Raw genomic sequence first — 20,945 nt, forward strand, 5'->3', positions numbered from 1 at the left:
GTGAAGTCGCTTCAGTCGTGTCCGACTTTGTGCGACCCCATAGACGGCAGCCCACCAGACTCCCCTGTCCCTGGGATTCTCCAGGCAAGAACACTGGATTGGGTTGCCATTTTCTTCTCCAATGCATGAAAGTAAAAAGTGAAAGTGAAGTCGCTCAGTCGTGTCCGACTCTTTGTGACCCCATGGGCTGCAGCCTACCAGGCTCCTCCATCCATGGGATTTTCCAGGCAAGAGTAGTGGAGTGGGGTGCCATCACCTTCTCCGACTAAAGACATTAGTAAGTAAATAAATCCATAAGATGTGAAGACACCAGGTTGGACTATACATTTTTATAATATTTCAATATAAATCCTAACATTGTAATTGTTTTATCTGCTCTTTAAGGTGATAAATCCCAGAAAGAAAGGAAAAAAGAAGAAATATACTAATTCAGGAACAGTAAGTCAAATTTTATGTTATACATTAAGGATTCAAATAGATGAATTAAAAAATATATATATGTGTATATATATATATATATATATATAATATTTGGTGTCAAATAGAAGCAACTAAAACTGAACTCTTTCATTAGGGTTTTAATATGAAGGTATATAATAAAAAATTAACTTTCTATGGGAATGATTGCAACAGAGAACACCTCATAGCATAGGTGACATAGCAACCTAGCTTCCTGCAAGTTGTTTAGGGGTTGAATTGTGTCTGAGGGAAGAAGAAGTTTCATTATGAATTCTTCATTTAATGAAATCACACGAGAAAATCAAGCAGACCTGAAAAAGTGAAGAAACCCTGTGTCCTTGTAGATAATTTGCATGTCATCCTTCAAAGGAAATAAATTGGTCATAGAAAGGAGTTACTTAATTTTTAGCCCCTTTTCTTCTGATAATTTTAAATGTAAAAATAATCAGTCCTAGCAAAGTTTGAAATAGATTATCTTTATTGATTTACAAAATGCTAGGAAATATAATTTTCTCTCTAACACTTAGAAAAAAGTCCGATTGGGATTGCGATTAGTACTAGTATATAATTCTCTTATTTTTGTTTTCTTTTGTTTTCTTTCTTCAGGTCACCTTGCTGTCTTTCTTGGTAGAAACAGAAGTTTCATTCCTGGACTATATTAAGGGAGGGTAAGTCATTTTCTGAAATTGTTTCACTGCTGAAGCAATGCTGAGAGGCAAGTTTGAATGTGTTTAGAAACTTCATGACAGCAGCAGTCAGAGACATCACTTCTGTAAACCTCTTCCAAATGATGATTAAGAGGGTTTTGTTGTTGTTCTTTTTTGTTTTTGCCAATACTGATTTATTGCTAGAGTGTTGTCAAGCCAACGAAGTGGGGGCAAAGGGACAAACACAGTTTCCCCCCAAACAGAAAGCTTAACCCCTATTGCTGTTTGTTAAGAAAACAAGACAAAAGCTATACCAGCCAAGTGGGCAATCTTTGCTATATACAGGCATCTTGAAACCTGCCACTTGGACATAGACTGAGACTACAGGGTGATTGTTTCAATAAAGTCAAAGGAAAACATACTAAGAAGGAAAAATGTTTGCCAACTCTCCTTAGTATTCCAATATCTGTGAATATTGTTGTCTTTTGAAGATGGGAAAATAGAAAGTTGAAGTTGTCACAAAAAAAATGTTCCTATGTAAATAAACTCCTTGGTACTGTAGGTAAAAAGATAAAAAAGATGAATTTTCTTAGCATTATTTTAAGGAAAAAAAAAGCACTTGATAGATCTGGCTATAATTTGCATGTTGAAATGATAATTTCAAGTTTTAAAATTAAAAATTCTTTTCAAGTTTGTTTTCTTGGCTTTGCTTTGTGAGTCTTTAAGTGAGTGGGGTGTGTGTGTGTGTGTGTGTGTGTGAGAGAGAGAGAGAGAGAGAGAGAGAGAAAGAAATACCCAATATGTATTGTCAGCAGTACAAATCTAGTAATATTTTCATGTGAATCTATCATTAAAGTTATCTTCAGAATCTATTATGAATAAGTCAATTTTATTGGTTATTCATTTTCTCCTTTTGAAGATTCCTAGGACTAATTAGTACAAATGGGTTTCAATAATACCTAAGCAGTAAACTTCTTGACCACTGTCATTTTTATACTGCTTACCACCTCCAAGATTTTATTTTATTTTATTTATTTTTGGCTTACACGTATCCAATTTATAGCACTGTCTGTGCTGGAAGAAATGTGACCTTTTCTGCCAGATTGCTGTTTTTCAATAGCTACATTGTGTTTAACTCCTTGCAACCCTATGGACTTTAGCATGGCAGGCTCTTTTGTCTCTGCATTCAGTTGGGTATATCTTTTGCTTTCTCCCTTGCCTTCCACTTCTCTTCTTTCTTCAAATACCTGTAAAACGTCCTCAGACAATCACTTTGCCTTCTTGCATTTATTTTTCTTTGGGATGGTTTTTGTCACTGCCTCCTGTGCAATGTTATGAACCTCTGTTCATAGTTCTTCAGAAACTGATTTAATCCCTTGAATCTATTCATCACCTCCCCTGTTTAATTAAAAGGGATTTGATTTAGGTCATGCCTGAATGGCCTATTGGTTTTCCCTACTTTCTTCGATTTCAACCTGAATTTTGCAATAAGGATCTCATGATCGGAGCCATAGTCAGCTCCAGATCTTGTTCTTAATGTCTGTAGAGGGCTTCTTCTTTGGCTGAACAGAAAATAATCAATCTTATTTTGATATTGATCAATCTGTGATTTCTGTGTTTAGAGTCATCACTTGGGTTGTTGGAAAAGGGTGTTTGCTATGACCAACATGTTCTTTTGACAAAATTCCATTAGCCTTTGTGCTGCTTCACTTTGTACTCAAAGGCCAAACTTGCCTGTTTTCTGGGTATCTCTTGACTTCCTCCTTTTGCATTCTAATCTCCTATGATGAAAAGAGCTTGTGTGTGTGTGTGTGTGTGTGTGTGTGTGTGTGTGTGTTCTAGAAGATGTTGTAGGTCTTCATAGAACGGGTCAGTTTAAGCATCTTCAGCATCATTGGTTTGGGCCTAAACTTGGAACACTGTGATATTGAATTGTTTGACTTGGAACTGAACTGAGATCATTCTGTCATTTTGGAAACTGCACCAAAGTACTGCATCTCAGACTCTTTTGTTGATTATGAGGGCTGCTCCTTTTCTTCTAAGGGATTCTTGCCCACAGTAATAGATATAATGGTCATCTGAATTAAATTCACCACTCCTGTCCATTCTAGTTCACTGATTCTGTAGATGTCAATGTTCAGTCTTGCCATCTCCTGCTTGACCTTCTCCCATTTACCTAAAATTCCAGTTCCTATGCAGTATTTTTCTTTATAGCATTAGGTCAGATTTTACTTTCACCAGTTGATACGTCCACAACTGAGCATCATTTCAGCTTTTGTGCAGCTGCTTCATTCTTATTGAAGCTATTAGTAATTGCCCTGTGTTCTTCCTCAGTAGCGTATTGGACAGCTTTTGACTTGAGCCGCTGATGATCTTCTGGCACCAAATCTTTTTACCTTTTCATATTGTCTGTGGGGTTCTCTAGGCAAGAATACTGGAGTCGGTTGCCATTTCATCCTCTAATGGGCCACATTTTATCAGAATGCTTCACCATGACCTATTCATCTTGGGTGGCCCTATGTACATGGCTTCAGTGAGTTATGCAATCCCCTTCACTATGATGAGGCTGTGATCAGTGAGAGGGTTTCTCATAGAAGTCATGTATAAATGGAGCTCCAACCCATGAGGTATACTTTGTTCCATCCTGGCTTCCCAACACTTTTACTGGAACCCATTTTTTACTTACAAATGGATCATGGAGAAATAGAATTTGAAATTTACTATATAATTAATGTAACTGTACTTAAATTTATACCTAAAAAGGACATGAAAAATCTTTATACAATTCATTTTATATAAATATTTATATAATAAATGCATGTATCTTTTACATATACTACAATTACACATTTACCTATTGTTCATCACTGTTTCTAATACTTAGTATACAGATATTGTCCCTTTTGGTGATGGAATCCAAATAGGGAATGCAAGATATTTATTGTATTATGTATATTTATATGTCTTTGTTCTTCAGGACTTGTTATAAGCAACTGGGTATGAAATTTAAATTCTAATTTGTATTAATAATGCAGTGAGGAGATCTGGTTTTATCATGACACTCCTATCACTTCAGTTTCCTGTAGTTTACATGAGTTGCCTTCATTTCTTTCATGACCTTAATATACCTTATTTATTTCCCTTCATTCTGAAGTTCTTGTTTATGTTCCTACAGAAAACTTACTCTCACCTATCAACTTATTATACAGTGTAATTTGCATATAGTAAAATTGCTAATACCTGATAGTAACTACCTCAAAGTAATTAACTTTACCCATCTCTCCATTGACTCCTTTTCTTTTCTGCTCACCTCCTTTCTCTTTCTCCCTCTTTCTCTCATGAGTAATATTCATGTTGATAATTTCCTCTTTTTCTAAAAAAATAATGAAGTTTATTTAGTTGATGTACTGGTAACTTTCAATCTTTTTGGAACTAACATTTTCTATCTCATTGCTGCTAGTGAAAAATACAGTTTAATTAACATAGCCTAAGGGAGAGTGATTCTTTGGCATGCAGAATATCTAAAAATTGTACTCTCAGATATTGATATTTGTGAAGATTTAAGCTTTATTTAACTGTGAGTTATGGAGATTTATTAGAGTGGTTACTTCATGGATTTCTTGATAGACTCTAATTATAAGAAATGAGGAACAGTGTTTTAAATTGTCATTTTCGAAACCTCTACTGGTATGAAAATAATAAATTATAGCCATTTGAAATGGAGAACATGAAACCAAGGCAGAAATGTAGCTACATCTATTCCAAATATTTCAACAGATAACGTTTATTGTTCTCAATATATTTCCTATTGATTTCTTTAGACATTGTAAGAGACTTCCCTGGCAGTTAGTGGTTAAGACTTTGTGCTTCCACTGCAGGGAGCATAGGTTAAATCCCTGGTTAGGAAACTAAGATCTTACGTGCTGTGCAGTGCAACCAGAATAAAATAGATATTATTTTCTTCTCTTGCTATTAAGAAATCTCATCCTGTTAGTAGATAAGTGCACTTCAATGTTGGAAAATCATATTGAGCAGATACAGAATTACATAAACTTTCTGAATAACAGCTAAGCACAGTATGAGCTACATTCATTTCAAACTAGAATTAAGTATGATAATTGACAGTTATTATGTTTTCAATAATGTCTATTGACTATTTTGTGTATATCCTTGGTCTGGATTTCCAGGTCTTTGCAATGAAAAACATTCTGTAAACTGGTAAACAGCTCAGTAGTATTTAGTGCTATTCATAATAATTTTTTCTGAAACCACAAAAACTTTTATTTTACTAGTGTTTTATTTTAAGATTTGGGAAAGGAAGTATTATGTCTCCCAAATTTTAAATATCAGTTCAGTTCATTTGCTCAGTCGTGTCCGACTCTTTGCGACCCCATGAATCACAGCACAGCAGGCCTCCCTGTCCATCTCCAACTCCCGGAGTTCACTCAAACTCGCGTCCATAGAGTCAGTGATGCCATCCAGCCATCTCATCCTCGGTCGTCCCCTTCTTCTCCTGCCACCAATCCCTCCCAGCATCAGAGTCTTTTCCAATGAGTCAACTCTTCGCATGAGGTGGCCAAAGTACTGGGGTTTCAGCTTTAGCATCATTCATTCCAAAGAAATCCCAGGGTTGATCTCCTTCAGAATGGACTGGTTGGATCTCCTTGCAGTCCAAGGGACTCTCAAGAGTCTTCTCCAACACCACAGTTCAAAAGCATCAATTCTGCGCTCAGCCTTCTTCACAGTCCAACTCTCACATCCATACATGACTACTGGAAAAACCATAGCCCTGACTAGACGAACCTTAGTTGGCAAAGTAATGTTTCTGCTTTTGAATATGCTATCTAGGTTGTGTTTCACATTGTAAACATGAAATGTGAAATGGTAAAAAGAAAGTAATGTAAAATGAAAATAATCTATTATGAAACTAGAATCCCATGTGATCATACTCTCTTGATAATCACTATTAGATATTTATTTATTCCCAAACACACATCGTTATTTTAATGAGTGGGATCACACTGTGTACCATATTCTAATGTATATTTTCTTCATTATGTATATAGTGTATATATGTTTCTGTGTCAGTACTTATAGATTTACCATATTTTAACAGTTTTCCATCATATAGATGTTCATAATTCAGTTTAAAAACCTGTTTATACACACTTTGAAAATGAATGTTAGTCGCTCAGTCATGTCCGACTCTTTGCAACTCCATTGAAGCATTGTGTCCATTTTATTTTCCTATTATAAACAAGATTACATTGTAAACCCTGGTGCACAGTTTTTTGTTCACTTCCTCTAGCATATCTACAGAGTCACATCTTAGAAACAGTTGCATCATATTTCTAAATTATTGTGCAGATAAAAGCATAAAGATAATAAGTTATACTTCTAATATTTTCATATGCAAGTTTACCATACACTTTGCTGTTGTTCAGTTACCAAGTCATGTCCGACTCTATGCAGCCCCATGAGCTGCAGCACACCAGGCTTCCCTGTCACTCACCATCTCCCCGAGTTTGCCCAAGTTCATATACTTTGAATCAGTGATGCCATCCAACCATCTCATTCTCTGTCACCCTCTTCTCCTTCTGTCTTTAATCTTTCTGATCATCAGGGTCTTTTCCAATGAGTCAACTGTTTGCATCAGGTGGCCAAAGTATTGGAGCTTCAGCTTCAGCATCAGCCCTTCCAAAGAGTATTCTGGGCTGATTTCCTTTAAGATTGACTGGTTTGATCTGTTTGTTTTCCAAGGGACTCTCAAGCGTCTTCTCCAACACCACAGTTTGGAAGCACCAATTCTTTGGCATTCTGCCATCTTTATTGCCTAGATCTCACATCTGTCCATGACTACAGGAAAGATCGTAGCGCTGACTATACAGACCTTTGTCCACAAAGTGATGTCTTTGCTTTTTAACACACTGTCTAAGTTTGTCATAGCCTTCCTGCCAAGAGGCAATCGCCTTCTTAATTGCATGACTACAGTCACCATATGCAGTGATTTTAGAGCCCAAGAGGAAATCTGTCCCTGCTTCCACCTTTTCTCCTTCTGTTTACCATGAAGTGACCGGATCGAATGCCATGATCTTAGTATTTTTGGCTTAAAATGTTGAATTTTAAGCCAGCTTTTTGTACTCTCCTCCTTCACTCTCGACAAGAGGCTCTTTGGTTCCTCTTCACTTTTTGCCTTTACAGTGGAATCATTTGTATATCCGAGGTTGTTGTTATTTCTCCCAACAATCTTGATTCCTGCTTGTAACTTACCCTTACTAAATAGCTTTACTACTTTTAAACTTTGCTAATTTAATAGATAAATATTATAAGTCACTGTCAGTTTTTAATCTGTGGAATCTCTTTTTTAGGCATTGTGATGTTCTTTGTAAAAGTCCATGTTTAACCAGACATATCTTTGGAAACACAGGTTTCAGAACCTTTTGTTTTTGCTTTTCCTCTGCTCCATCTTCCCTAGTCCCACCAAAAGAGACTGAGGGTTTTCAGCTAAGGGCTTAAGGCCAAATTTATCTGGGAGCTACATACTTCCCTGCAGCTAACACTTCAGCTAAACTTCCCCAAAACTCACATCTTAATCTTTGACACCACTTCTCTTCCATACACATCTAAAGAGACTCTTCTTAATCTGGCCTTGCTTTTTGCCCTGTGATTACATTGAAAAAGAGCAATAAAATTAACTGCATTTTGGGTTGCAATCGATGAAGCAATCCAAAGGATTATTTTAGAGATCAAAGCTGTTTGCAGATTTGTGGAGTTATCAAGGTTAGTTCTTTTGAAGAGGTGTTCCACCATATTTCTGAATAAGTATGACATTTAGAAGTGATTGGAATCAAGTGTTGAATTCAGTTTTGTTTTTATAAATAATTATAGTAACTACTTACTTTTAACTTAAAATATTAAGATATCAGCATTTGCTACTGGTATTTGTGGATTTTCTTGCTGGTAATTTAGGTAAGCATCATTATGCTAATTTGGTTGGCATCAATCCAGAAACTTACTCACCCTACTCTAGTTCAGGAGAAACTATTGTTATGTTTTGCTTGTTCTAAATCTTGACAAATAAAACCAGAGGTCTTCAAAAAAGGTGAAAAATCATCATATAAAATATGAGTAACTACAATTAAATTGGTACTCTAACTAGCTGTGGCTTATTCAAGATAATATTAGTTTAGGTTTTCCTGTTTTCATTTTGTTCTCTTCATGAATTTAGTATAAACTATTTTCCTTACCCTGAACAAGATGTAGGAGCATAAGATTAGACAAAGAGGGCAAAACAGTTGACTGGTGTGGAACATGTAGGACTGACAGATTGTGATTAAACTCTCAGAAGGAAATTCTTGAATTACACTTTAAAATGCAATCTCTGTTTTTCATCTCACAAAAAATAATTGAATATAAAATTGTGAAAATACTGTTTTTGCATGAATCCAGGTAGAAATTATGTGTAATTAAGAAGGAACACATTTAAATATTAAACAATTATTTTCATAATCCTTTAATATCTTCCCCTTCAAAGGAACTCCTTTATAGGTCTATTTCTTAATATTGGATATTCTAGGTTTCATTACTTTAGTAGTTATTGATATAAATATGTACCTGATTGATTGTGAAATCATGTTGTTGGCAGGTTACTTTTCATTCATTATCTCAGTTCCTAACACCGTTTGTTTACCTGCAGTAGACAGATGTATGGATGGAAGTACATAGTGAGCAAATGAGACAAATGCATTCTCAATTAGTCAAAGTCCAATTTTTATGGAAACATTATGTGAAATAAAAACTTAATTTTTAGCCCTTTTTTCCTTTAGCTTTTTGTTTGTTTCCTTTTTTGTTTTTTGTTTGTTTGTTTGTTTGTTTTTTTCTAAGCAGCACCATGCTTTCCTTGGAGCATAAGATACAACTAGAATTCATGACTTGTGGTAGTAAAGAGTTTTATTTTCTAAATAGAATAATATCCACAAAGGAGAGCTTGCTATAGAGTAAAAAAAAAAAAAAGAAAGAAAGAAAATGCCTCTTCTGGGTTGTTGACCTTGTGGTTATTATTTTTAATCATACTCTGTATGTTTTTCCCCGTGATTATTTTATTTCTTATTAAAAATAATTTTAATTCCAAAAGTCTGATATAATTGGCAACCAAAGATGTTTACTTAGTAATTCTTAATGTATGACACTGAATATCCCAATTATCATTGGTAAGTACAATGTCAGATTCATTTAAAGTCAGAGACAGTTCTGAAATCTAAATATTCCTTTAAGGTAACATCACCATTTTTATATAATTATTATTTGTGAAGTGGATTTATTGACCTCTACAGACAACAGCTCACAATATAAGTATCTGAAGACAGCACCATAAATTTCAACTTTGTTTTGTCTGACTTTCCATCATCTGTGTCTCTTAGGCCTTTATGAAACTCCACTCTACCACTAACACGACCAAGGAAACAAAATTACCTATAAAGTTTTTCACATTTCTTTGAGTGGCAGATGAAAGGAAAACAGATCTCAAGTTCTCATGCACACTGAGTAACCCCTAAGCAACCATCATGTCAATCTGAAACTCTAGTCTACATTTTTATCAGAAAATTCAGTGTATTAGAATCTTGTAGGCCTGCAGACTGTCATTTACTTCCTCTGACAAAAGCCCAAAATGTCATCTACCTGGTCCCCAATGAACCTCACAATCACTTATATACAGTGGTTGCTAGGTTCTCTGAGTGCCATTTTAGCTGTTCATTTGTATCACTTTTCTCCTCAAATGTCACTTAGTTGTGTCCAACTCTCTGCAACCCCATGGACTGTAGTCAGCCAGGCTCCTCTATCCACGGGTTTCTCCAGGCAAAAATACTAGAGCAAGTTGCCATTCCTTTCTCTAGAGGATCTTACTGACCCAGGGACCCAACCAAGGTCTTCTGCATTGCACTCAGATTCTTTACCATCTAAGCCACCAGGGAAGTCTTTTTCCGTAAAGAGACTGGCAATCTAAAAATATTTCTATAGAACAGAGCATAGAGTAGGCCCTGAATAAATACAGATTAATTAGAAAGCCATTTTAAGCCTGACTTCCCACTCTTTTGCCCAAATCTCTTAGCATAATGAAACATTAGAAACAAGCATGAACTTTAAGCAAAGAGTGTGACAATTTATTTTACTAAATTACAAACTTCCATGTCTGTCTAGCTCAGATTTTTTCATCTGTGACCTTCTTTCTATAGTTCATATCACAAGCACCAAAAAACAAAACTGATAGACTAGACTTTCCAGGAAAAGAAAAAAATGCTTTTATGTTGCCTCTGTGAGAAATTATCTCAACTCTATATCTGGTTTTAGTGGTTTGGAGGAAGGCAAGATCAAGATTAGGAGCATGAACTGCTTATTTTCCTTACATACTAACTGAAAGGGGGCATCAGAGAAGGTAATAGGAGAGATGCTAAGTGGGCAAGTTCCAGGAAAGACAAAATAAGAGAGAAATGTTTGGAAAAACATTAAGTCAATTAAATAAATGGTTGCTAATGGTAGTGCCAGACCAAGCTTACCTGCCTCCTGAAAAATCTGTATGCAGGTCAAGAACAACAGGTAGAACCAGACAAGGAACAATGGACTGGTTCCAAGTTGGGAAAGGAGTACATCAAGGCTGTATATTGTCACCCTACTTACATAACTTTATATGTAGAGTACATCATGAGAAATGCTAGGCTGGATGAAGCACAAACTAGAATCAAGATTGCCAGGAGAAATATCAACAGTCTTAGATGTGCAGATGGCACCACACATACAGCAGAAAGAGGAACTAAATAGCCTCCTGATGAAAGTGAAAGAGGAGAGTGAAAAAGCTGGCTTAAAACTCAGCATTCAAAAAACAAAGATCATGGCATCCGGTCCCATCACTTCACGGCAAATAGATGGGGAAACAATGAAAACAGACAATAGTGACAAACTGTTTTCTTGGGCTCCAAAATCACTGCAGATGGTGACTGCAGCCATGAGATTAGAAGATGCTTACCCCTTGGAAGAAAAACCATGACCAACGTAGACAGCATATTAAAAAGCAGAGACATCACTTTGCCAACAAAGGTCCATCTAGTTAAAGCTGTGGTTTTTTCAGGAGTCATGTATTGATGTAAGAGTTGAACCCTAAAGAAAGCTGAAAGTAAAAGTCGCTCAGTCGTGTCCTACTCTTTGCAATCCCATGGACTATTCAGTCCATGGAATTCTCCAGGCCAGAATACTAAAGTGAGTAGCTGTCCCCTTCTCCAGGGGATCTTCCTGACCCAGGAATCAAATCGGGGTCTCCTGCATTGCAGGCGGATTCTTTACCAGCTGAGCTACAGGGAAGCCCTAAAGAAAGCTGATCACTGAAGAATTGATGCTTTGAACTGTAATGTTGGAGAAGACTCTTGAGTGTCCCTTGGTCTGCAAGAAGACCAAACCAGTCAATCCTAAAGGAAATTAGTCCTGAATATTCATTGGAAGGACTGATGCTGAAGCTGAAGTTCCAATACTTTGGCTACCTGATGGGAAGAACTGACTCATTGGAAAAGACCCTGATGGTGGGAAAGATTGAAGGCAGGAGGAGAAGGGGACAGAGGATGAGACATTTGGAGGGCATCACTGACTCGATGGACATTAGTTTGAGCAAGCTCCAGGAGATAGTGATAGACAGAGAAGCCTGGCGTCCTGTATTCCATGGGGTCTCAAAGGGTCGGACATGACTGAGTAATTGAACTGAACTAAATTCTAAAATACTCTTATTTTTCAAATGCTCTTAAAGAGTACAATTTCTAATCCATAATCATTTATCCTAAAATCCATTTCTGTCATATCCTTCAGCTGAACCGGGGTTATAATTTGTTGAATTCTGAATTTAACTGATGACAATGCATTATAATGACCAAGAATCTGGGTTCTGGTACTAACTGCCTAGTTCAAATCTGAGATCTTTCCTTGCTAGTAAAACCTATTTATGTTTCTATGAAATACAAACAAAAATAAAAATAATAATACCTATCTCATAGGCTGATTTTGTGGTTTAAATGGCAAATAGCTATTATTTTTCTGAATAATCTGAATTTGTTTAAAGTTTTAATATGTCTTTACTCATTTGATCATCATAATATTGTTGGTGGCAAATGTCCTAATTATCAGAGACAGGGAGAGAAAAAGACATATTCAACTTTATAAAGTCAGTAAAAGTCTTTTTTAAAATTAAATTCTCTTTGAAGGATAATACCAGGTTATTCCTTCCATTGCAGTCAATCGCCCAAACTCTTGACACTGAATCTAAAACTTGTCCGAAATTATACAGAAAAGATTTACATTCCACTCTAATTAAAATGTCTTAGAAGAAGAGCTAAAGCTACCTTCCTGCCTCTTATAAGCTCATTGTAGAGGCTCAAAGCTGGTTTCTTAATATGCCATTTTAAAGGTGAGTTGAATATCAGTAAGTGCCGTTATTAACAAGCCCCATAAGGATTTTTTGCAAACTACTTGAAGCAAGTGCATGATGCTATAAAATGTTTGTCTTAGTTTATGAAATTGGTGGCATTGTATTGGATATGTTATCTCAGGAACCACATCTTGCCAGAAGATGCAGCACTTTAAGTGTTTTTTTTTGAAAAATGAATATACATGTCTAGAGTTTTTATAGTGCTTTACAGTGCTTCTTGTGGCACCTAGGTGTTTTACAGTCATCAATTAGAGCTAAACCCTGCAGTGCTGAATGGGGATAAATATAATAAAAAATAAAGCCATTCTGCCTTCTAAAAATGCATTCACATAAAACATCATAATATCCAAACTAAAATCATCTAAAATGTGATTTGGAAAAGAAACTTTTGGAAGTATTAAGATTCATAAGCAGTATTTTGGCTAATGCTCGTACAAATGCAGGCTTGAGAGATGTCCAGTTATAGCCTTTAAGATTGCGATTTAACTGCTAACTTATGCTATTTTTTTCAAGTGATTCTTTTCAAAACTACAGATTTCAAAGTCAAAGAAAATTGCATGTATGTTTCATCATCAGAACCAATGCTAACTTAGCCAAGATATTGACAGTCTGTTTTGTACTAAGAAGTTTCTTAGTTATGTTTCATTATCAGAGTGTACACTACTAGCCACACTATTTTTCTTTCTGATGAGCGACTAAAACCTTGGGAGCCAGCAGAAAGGAAATCAGTAAAGATGGCTTACCAAGGGCAGGCTGTGAAAGGGTGGGAAGTTATCACTGACATTGCTTAGAACTGTTAAGAGTATGGGCTTCCCAGTTGGCACTATTGGTAAAGAACCTGCCTGTCAGTGCAGGAGACCAGAAGTCATGGGTTCGATCCTTGGGTCCGGAAGATCCCCTGGAGGATGGCATGGTAACCCACTCCAGTATTCTTGCCTGGAAAATCCCATGGACAGAGGAGCCTGGTGGGTTGTAGTCCATTGGGTTGTAAAGAGTTCGACACGACTGAAGCAACTTTTCATGCACATGCATATTACGAGTTTGGTAATATTAAGATGTAGTCTGTATATTAATAGATTACAATATTGTTTTTAAGTAATCTGCAGATTGTGTACCTCTTACTGGCTACGCCCCTCGGGGTTCATTATACCAGTTGTGATACACCACTTACCACCTCTAGGGGAAGAATTAATTGAAAAAGAAATACCTATATGTTAATGTAATGGGAAAACTGTCTCTTCTGACTCAACAGAGGAAAAGATTAATATGAATAAGGAAAGGACAACATGGATTGCTCAAGAGATTTGTCGTCCAGCATGCAGAACATTTATTATGTTCCAATACTTCAGGATCTTATTTCTAATAACCAGATATCTTCTTCAGAGCAGCTGTTACCTATCTATCATATGAGTAAATTGAGATTCAGAGATGTAATTTTGCAAATGAGTTATAACTCCAATCTGTAACATAAAAGTTTATAGGTTTTCTGTGAGGCATCATTCATCTCTTCAGCAACTACCTCATTTCAAATGAGATACTAGGGAATTCCTTGGTGGTCTAGTGGTTAGGATTCAGTGCTTTCACTGCCTGGGCTTGGATTCAATCCCTTTTAGGAAACTAAAAGTCTGCCAGCCACAGCATGACCACAAATAAAATAAAAATGGGATTCTATGGGATAGTGCTTCTATTTTTGGTTAGGTATAATATGACTTATTTTGTTTGTTTTGATTATGTTGCTTATGAGATAGTTTCTAAACTAGATTTTCTAAACTAGATTTGAGACAGGTTGGCCATCTTGCATACTTTCTTTGATAAAGAGTTCTTGAACTACAGGATTATGAGCTTGTCTGCTTGCAAAGTTGTATTTTGGAACACTTTAATTGTGTTAAAAATAACACTGAAATCAAGCTTCAAAATCTGGGGAGTGTGCAAAAGTTTGTTAATTTATGAAAGGTAAATTTAATAAGGACAAAAATATCAGCATAAACAGTTCAGAAATCATATCACTTGTCTTCAGTTTCTTTTTATTCTTACTTTTGACATTTCATTGATCCCACAGAAATCTAAAATTTTAGGAAGGAAAGTAAAGTCATAATAAAAGCTTATAATTACTTCCTGGAGGGCAATTTTGTTTAAAGTACCCAGATGACATCTTCTAACAAAATTAGATCATTTATATCTCTGTTTTGGGTTGAGTAGATCAGGACCTTAGGAGCCAGTGTGAAGAAAAGGAAATCTGACATGGGAGGATCAGGTTCTAGGAAAAAACCTGAAATTTTGGTAGATCCAGAAATTTTATAAACTTCACACTTCAGTTTTCAAAGAAATATGCTAAACTTGGATTCTAAAACACTAACTTCATTAAGGTGATGATAACCATAACAATTCTTAAGTGCCTGCTATAAAGGACAGGTACTTTTCTTGTCCTTACAGCAACAATCCAAGATTTTGTTAATCTTATTACAAAGGAGGTGTAGGGAGGTTAAATAGCTTTTCTAAGATCGTATTTCAAGTAGGTGAAAGTATTTATATTTTAAGTTGCATTTTGTATCTCAAAGCATGATCTTATTCTAGCAGATCTAATTTGTCAAAGGCAAATAATCCTGTCAGTATTTTAATGGCCCCAGAAAGCAGGAATTTTGAAAGTGAAAGTCACACAGTCGTGTCCAACCCTTTGTGACTCCATGAACTGTCCATGGAATTTTCCAGGTCAGAATACTGGAGTGGGTAGCCTTTCCCTTCTCCAGGGAATCTTCCCAACCAGACAGCTCTAAATTTGTTATTCAGGTAGTTGTCGTTCAGGTAGTCAAACTGCTTTTAAGAAAGAGGGAAAAGGCCAGACAGAAAAGTTCAAAGTTTAGGCCCTGGTGAGCTAGGTACAAGAAGGGATAGGCTGGATAATAGTTCCTGAGGAAGTGAACCTGAGTTCAGGGCAGGTCCAGAACCCAAGAGTGAACTACAGTGCATACCAGTATATCAAGGCAGAAGCACAGTCTTGGTACTGGCATGGCAAGAATGAAAATACTAGAGATGTGTGGGCCTCTCAACTTCATTTATGGGTTCTAGATTTCAGCAGCTAGCTGGTATGCATCTGCCTTTGTCAAGATGATGAACTGCTGTTTTGTTGTTGTTTATAATTGCAGGAAGTTGAAGTGGAACTCTATGAGTTCGAGGATAGTTGCTTTGCTCCCATTTTCTCTTTTTCACTTAGCACAGTCCTTGACAATCAGAAGATGCTGAATAAATAATTGTAGATTTTTTGATGGAAAAATCCAAATGGTGTGATAATAAGTTAAAGGATCATCACAACCATGAAATGATTTATGAGCCATCATATTTTCCTTTCTGATTAGAATACTGCTGATTCAAAACAATAAAGGAGTGAGATTCTTCCTGATACACAGAATGAGGCAAGGAAGTAATCAGATCTTGAAATCAACTAAGCACCAAATGATTGCTTTTACTTGTTGACTTTCTGTGTGGCACCATTATTATCAAATGGTCTTAGCTATCATTCAGTGCTAAATGCACTTATCTTTTATATTGTCTTGGAACGCCCCACCCTTCAAAGTTTCATAAGTATTCTTGGTACAGCCTGGCTCCCCTTCTCCCCTCTTTTCCTCTTCCTTTCTTTTTTCCTTCCTTCCTCCTTCCTCCTCTCCCCTCCTTTTTTCTTTCCTTCCTTTCTCTTCATTTTTTTTAAATTTTCTCTCCTTTTTTACATTTTTTGTTGTACCTAATCTACTTGATTTTATCACTTAGTTTGTATTTCTAGCTGAACTTTTCAGTAAATACTTTCCTCTTTTTTTTTATCCTTATGTATAGCATAGTTCTTTAGTTAGTAGCCTGTCTTTTCTTTGAAGTTTATGAATATGATCTTGGAGATTACATGAGAATTTGAATTCCAGAACTTGCATTTATAACTTATATGGAAAGTTAAGTGTTACAATGATTAATTTCCTCATCTGTAAAAAGAAGAGACAGACAGAATATTTCATGTAGTTTTTCTGTCAGTCCTTGCTTTATTGTTACTTACCAAGCCCCTGCCCTCTGAGAGTTTTTAAACTTGGCTAGTGTCAGCAACTGGGTTGCTGAAATTCAAATCCAGTTCATTCAAACTTAAAATCTAATAAAGCCTTTCTAATTCACGATACTATACCCTGTATTATAGTTACTTTCTCTGTAGCAGCAGAATGACAAAGCAATGTGCTGATGACTGTTCTTTCCAATTCCTCAAAGGGATTTATCTAAAAATATTCTCCCAAATGTTTCACTGATTCTTTTTCTAAATGTTGTATGTGTTTTAAACTGTTATGCTTCAAATTAGCCTATATTCTTAGCCTATAAACCTAATTTCTACTCTGAGAAAAAAATTACCATCTAGCTATAAAGAGGATCTATAATAGTTTTCATTAATGTAAAGCACAAACTTATTTATTCCCTAGGGAGAAGTGAACTTTTTTCAACAACTGAATAATATAAGGATTTTCCAGGCTAAATTGTTACAGAAAGAAAGAAATAGTATACTATACTTTATACTAACAGAACTACAAGGAACTCTATACTGTCACACCTGTCATCCTCACCATCATCATTATCATCACCACCACCATTTAAACAACAGCTCCAACTTTGATGTGTTAGATAAATTCTACAGTGTATCAAAAGTAACTTGTTGTTAAAACACACAAACATAGACTACGTATTCATATTTTCAAATTATTTACTTTTTAAATTAAAAGTTATTTTGTAAATTATATTTGATAGCAGGTTTTCCCATATCATTGTCATTTATTTGTGCTTTATGCCTTCTTTGGTGAGAAAGAAGTGGAATTACATATAGGAAGAGTCAGTTCAGTTCAGTTCAGTTGCTCAGTCATGTCCGACTCTTTGCGACCCCGTGAATCGCAGCATGCCCGGCCTCCCTGTCCATCACCAACTCCCAGAGCCTACCCAAGCTCATGTCCATTGAGTGGGTGATGCCATCCAGTCATCTCATCCTCTGTCGGCCCCTTCTCCTCCTGCCCCCAATCCCTCCCAGCATCAGAGTCTTTTCCAGTGAGTCAGTTCTTCACTTGAGGTGGCCAAAGTATTGGAGTTTCAGCTTCAGCATCAGTCCTTCCAATGAACACTCAGGACTGATCTCCTTTAGAATGGACTGGTTGGATCTCCTTGCAGTCCAAGGAACTCTCAAGAGTCTTCTCCAACACCACAGTTCAAGCATCAATTCTTTGGTGCTCAGCTTTCTTCACAGTCCAACTCTCACATCCATACATGACCACTGAAAAAACCATAGCCTTGAGTAGACGGACTGTTGTTGGCAAAGTAATGTCTCTGGTTTTTAATATGCTGTCTAGGTTAGTCACAACCTTCCTTCCAAGGAGTAAGTGTCTTATAATTTCATGGCTGCAATTACCATCTGCAGTGATTTTGGAGCCCCTAAAAATAAAGTCTGACACTATTTCCACTGTTTCCCCATCTATTTCCCATGAAGTGATCAGAGGTTTATCCAAAAAAGTGAATTTTTACTGTGAATGCCAGTTCCTTGGTTTGAATCCAGCAAAGTAATTGTGCATAATTACCATGTGCTGAAAATTTTAAAGCGTATATAACCAATCTCATCTATGTAGATATTTATATAATCTATAAATACACACATGAGCACAAGAATACTGTGAGCACTGAGGGATAGATCAGTATTTGAAACACTTGAATTATGAAAAAAGCAAAAGAAAATCCTGTTTTTCAGGATTGTTGGAAAGAATTAGTTAGACATGATTTTAGCAATGCCATACTTTTAAGGGTATAATAATTTCACATTGACTAAAGAATAGTCTTGAAAGTAAATTAATAATAAATGTTGACATTGGATATTGGCAAATTATTATTTATAGTTTGACTTCATTATGAGCTCCTCACTTAATTATTGTGCTCTCAAACAAGATCTATATTTATTCCTTATGCTTTATTTTGTATTTTATAGTTGCATGATTGTAAAAGTATTTTGCCAAGTTCTTAGCTTGTAAAACTGCCTATCCGATACTCTTCAGTGTGTGCTGTAATATAGTTGTAGTAATACCATTTAAGAAAATTAATGATATTAAAAATATAGCCAAAATAGAAATCATGAGGATATTCAATTATTAATGATTCTTATTTATTTATATTTTAGAACGCAAATCAATTTCACAGTGGCTATTGATTTTACTGCATCAAATGGTGAGTATTATGACTATCTTATAATAAGAATTATCATCTATTACATTAAAAATAAATATTTTCATGAGGTTTGTATGTTTTCTTTCTACATATACATACTTCTGAAGTACTTCATAAAAAAATTAGATAATTTTTCTTTTTTTAATGTTATAAGATAGTTTAGGTATATAAGACTATAAGAAATACAAGAGTTCATAATAGTCCCATTCAAATTTATTAACTATTGAAATACTCTTTTGTTTTACAAGTTTTTAAAAAGAACACTTTAAATTTAGTTAAGCTCATTGTGTACCCTTCCCTTTTTCTCCATACATAGCTTTAATTCTGAAGCATGTCTAACTATAATCCTCATTTTTATAGTGCTTTTTTGTACATTAATTTATATAAATGTAATTCAAGTACATGAACCTTCACAGCTTGCTTTTCTTTTATTCAACTGTTTTTAATAATTACTTATGCTAGCACATTTATATTTCATTAATTCAGAGGGACCATCAACTAAATCCCATGCTGAGTTTAGAAAAGAAAGAGGAACTAGAGATCAAATTGCCAATATTCACTGGATTTTAGAGAAAACAAGGGTGTTTCAGAAAAACATCTATCTCTGTTTCTTTGACTATGCTAAAGCCTTTGACTGTATAGATCATGACATATTGGAAAGCTCTTAGAGAGATGGGAATACCAGACCATCTTACCTATCTCCTGAGAAACCTGTATGTGCATCAAGAAGCAACATTTAGAACACCATATGGAAAAATTGATGGGTTCAAGATCAAGAAAGATGTGCAACAAGGCTGTCTGCTGTCACTGTTTATTTAACCTATATGCTGAGCATATCATGAGAAATGTGGGCTGGATGAGTTACAAGCTAGGATCAAGATAGGCAGGAGAAACATCAACAACCTCAGACATAGATGATACCACTGTAATGATAGAAAGTGAAGAGGAACTAAAGAGCTGCTTGATGAGGGTGAAGGAGGAGAGTGAAAGAACTGACATAAGACCAAATATTTTAAAAACCGAGATCATAGCATCCACTCCCATTACTCCGTGGCAAATAGAAAGGCAAAAAGTAGAAGTAGTAACAGATTTCCTCTTTTGGGGTGCCAAAATCACAGCAGATGGTTGACTGCAGCCACGAAATCAGATGATTGTTTCTCAGCAGGAAAGCGATGACAAGCCTAGACAGTGTGTTGAAAAGCAGAGACATTACTCTGCCAACAAAGGTCCATATAGTCAAGGCTATGGTCTTCCCAGTGGTCACGTACAGTTGTGAGAGCTGGACCACAAAGAAGGAAGAATGCCAAAGAATTGATGCTCTCAAAATGTGGTGCTGGAGAAGACTCCTGAAAGTCCCTTGGACAGCAAGGAGATCAAACCAGTCAATCTTAAGGGAGATCAACCCTGAATATTCACTGGAAGGACTGATGCTGAAGCTGAAGCTCCAGTATTTTGGTCATCTGATGGGAATAGAGAACTTGTTGGAAAAGTCCCTGATGCTGGGAAGATTGATAGCAGAAAGAGAAGAGAGTGTCAGAGGATGAGCTAGCTGGACAGCATCACTGATGAAATGAACATGAACTTGGGAAAACTCTGGGAGTTGGTGAGGGACAGGGGCACCTGGCGTGCTGCAGTCCAGGGGGTCACAAAGATTTGGACAGGACTGTGTGACTGGACAACAACATGGATAATTTGTATATTAAACATTTTAAGAAAAGACAATTAGTGGACTTTCAATCTTATTTCAAAGTGACTTTATTTCAATAGTTATTATGTATCATAAGAAAAGAATATCATTATTTAACTTTTACCAAAAGTTGCCATGAGTTTATATATTTATCTAGTTTTCGTCAAATTGGTTATTGTGCTGTAGCTCTCACATTAAATTCCCTTTTCTTCACATTTCTCTCACATTCACTCATGTTTCACAAAATAATTGAATTTTTAAGTAAGAAAGCATCTTAGAGGTCATTTACTACAGCTGTCATTCTCTTAGGGCTTCCCTAGTGATTCATTCAGTAAAAAATCTGCCCCCAATGCAAGAGACCACCTGCAATACAGGAGACCCAGGTTCTATGCCTGGGGTGGGAAGATCTTCTAGAGAAGGAAATGGCAACCCACTTCAGTATTCTTGCCTGGGAAACCCAGTGGACAGA

General features: G+C 36.0%; 1 protein-coding gene across 4 annotated transcripts in view; it reads left to right on the plus strand.

The window, feature by feature from the left end:
- Positions 1–20,945, plus strand: part of CPNE8 (copine 8) — a 267,087-nt gene that overhangs the window by 207,291 nt on the left and 38,851 nt on the right. For all 4 annotated transcript variants that reach the window (XR_011255932.1, XM_069584636.1, XM_069584637.1 and 1 more), the window contains 3 exons: positions 385–438; positions 1,066–1,127; positions 18,743–18,789. Coding sequence is in view for 2 of the 4 variants with exons in the window: in XM_069584636.1 (XP_069440737.1) it covers positions 385–438; positions 1,066–1,127; positions 18,743–18,789 (163 nt within the window). In the remaining 2 variants the exon portion in view is untranslated. The remainder of the gene's footprint in view (positions 1–384; positions 439–1,065; positions 1,128–18,742; positions 18,790–20,945) is intronic.

Source organism: Ovis canadensis, chromosome 3 (assembly GCF_042477335.2).
Source record: "Ovis canadensis isolate MfBH-ARS-UI-01 breed Bighorn chromosome 3, ARS-UI_OviCan_v2, whole genome shotgun sequence".
Classification (NCBI taxonomy): domain Eukaryota; kingdom Metazoa; phylum Chordata; class Mammalia; order Artiodactyla; family Bovidae; genus Ovis; species Ovis canadensis.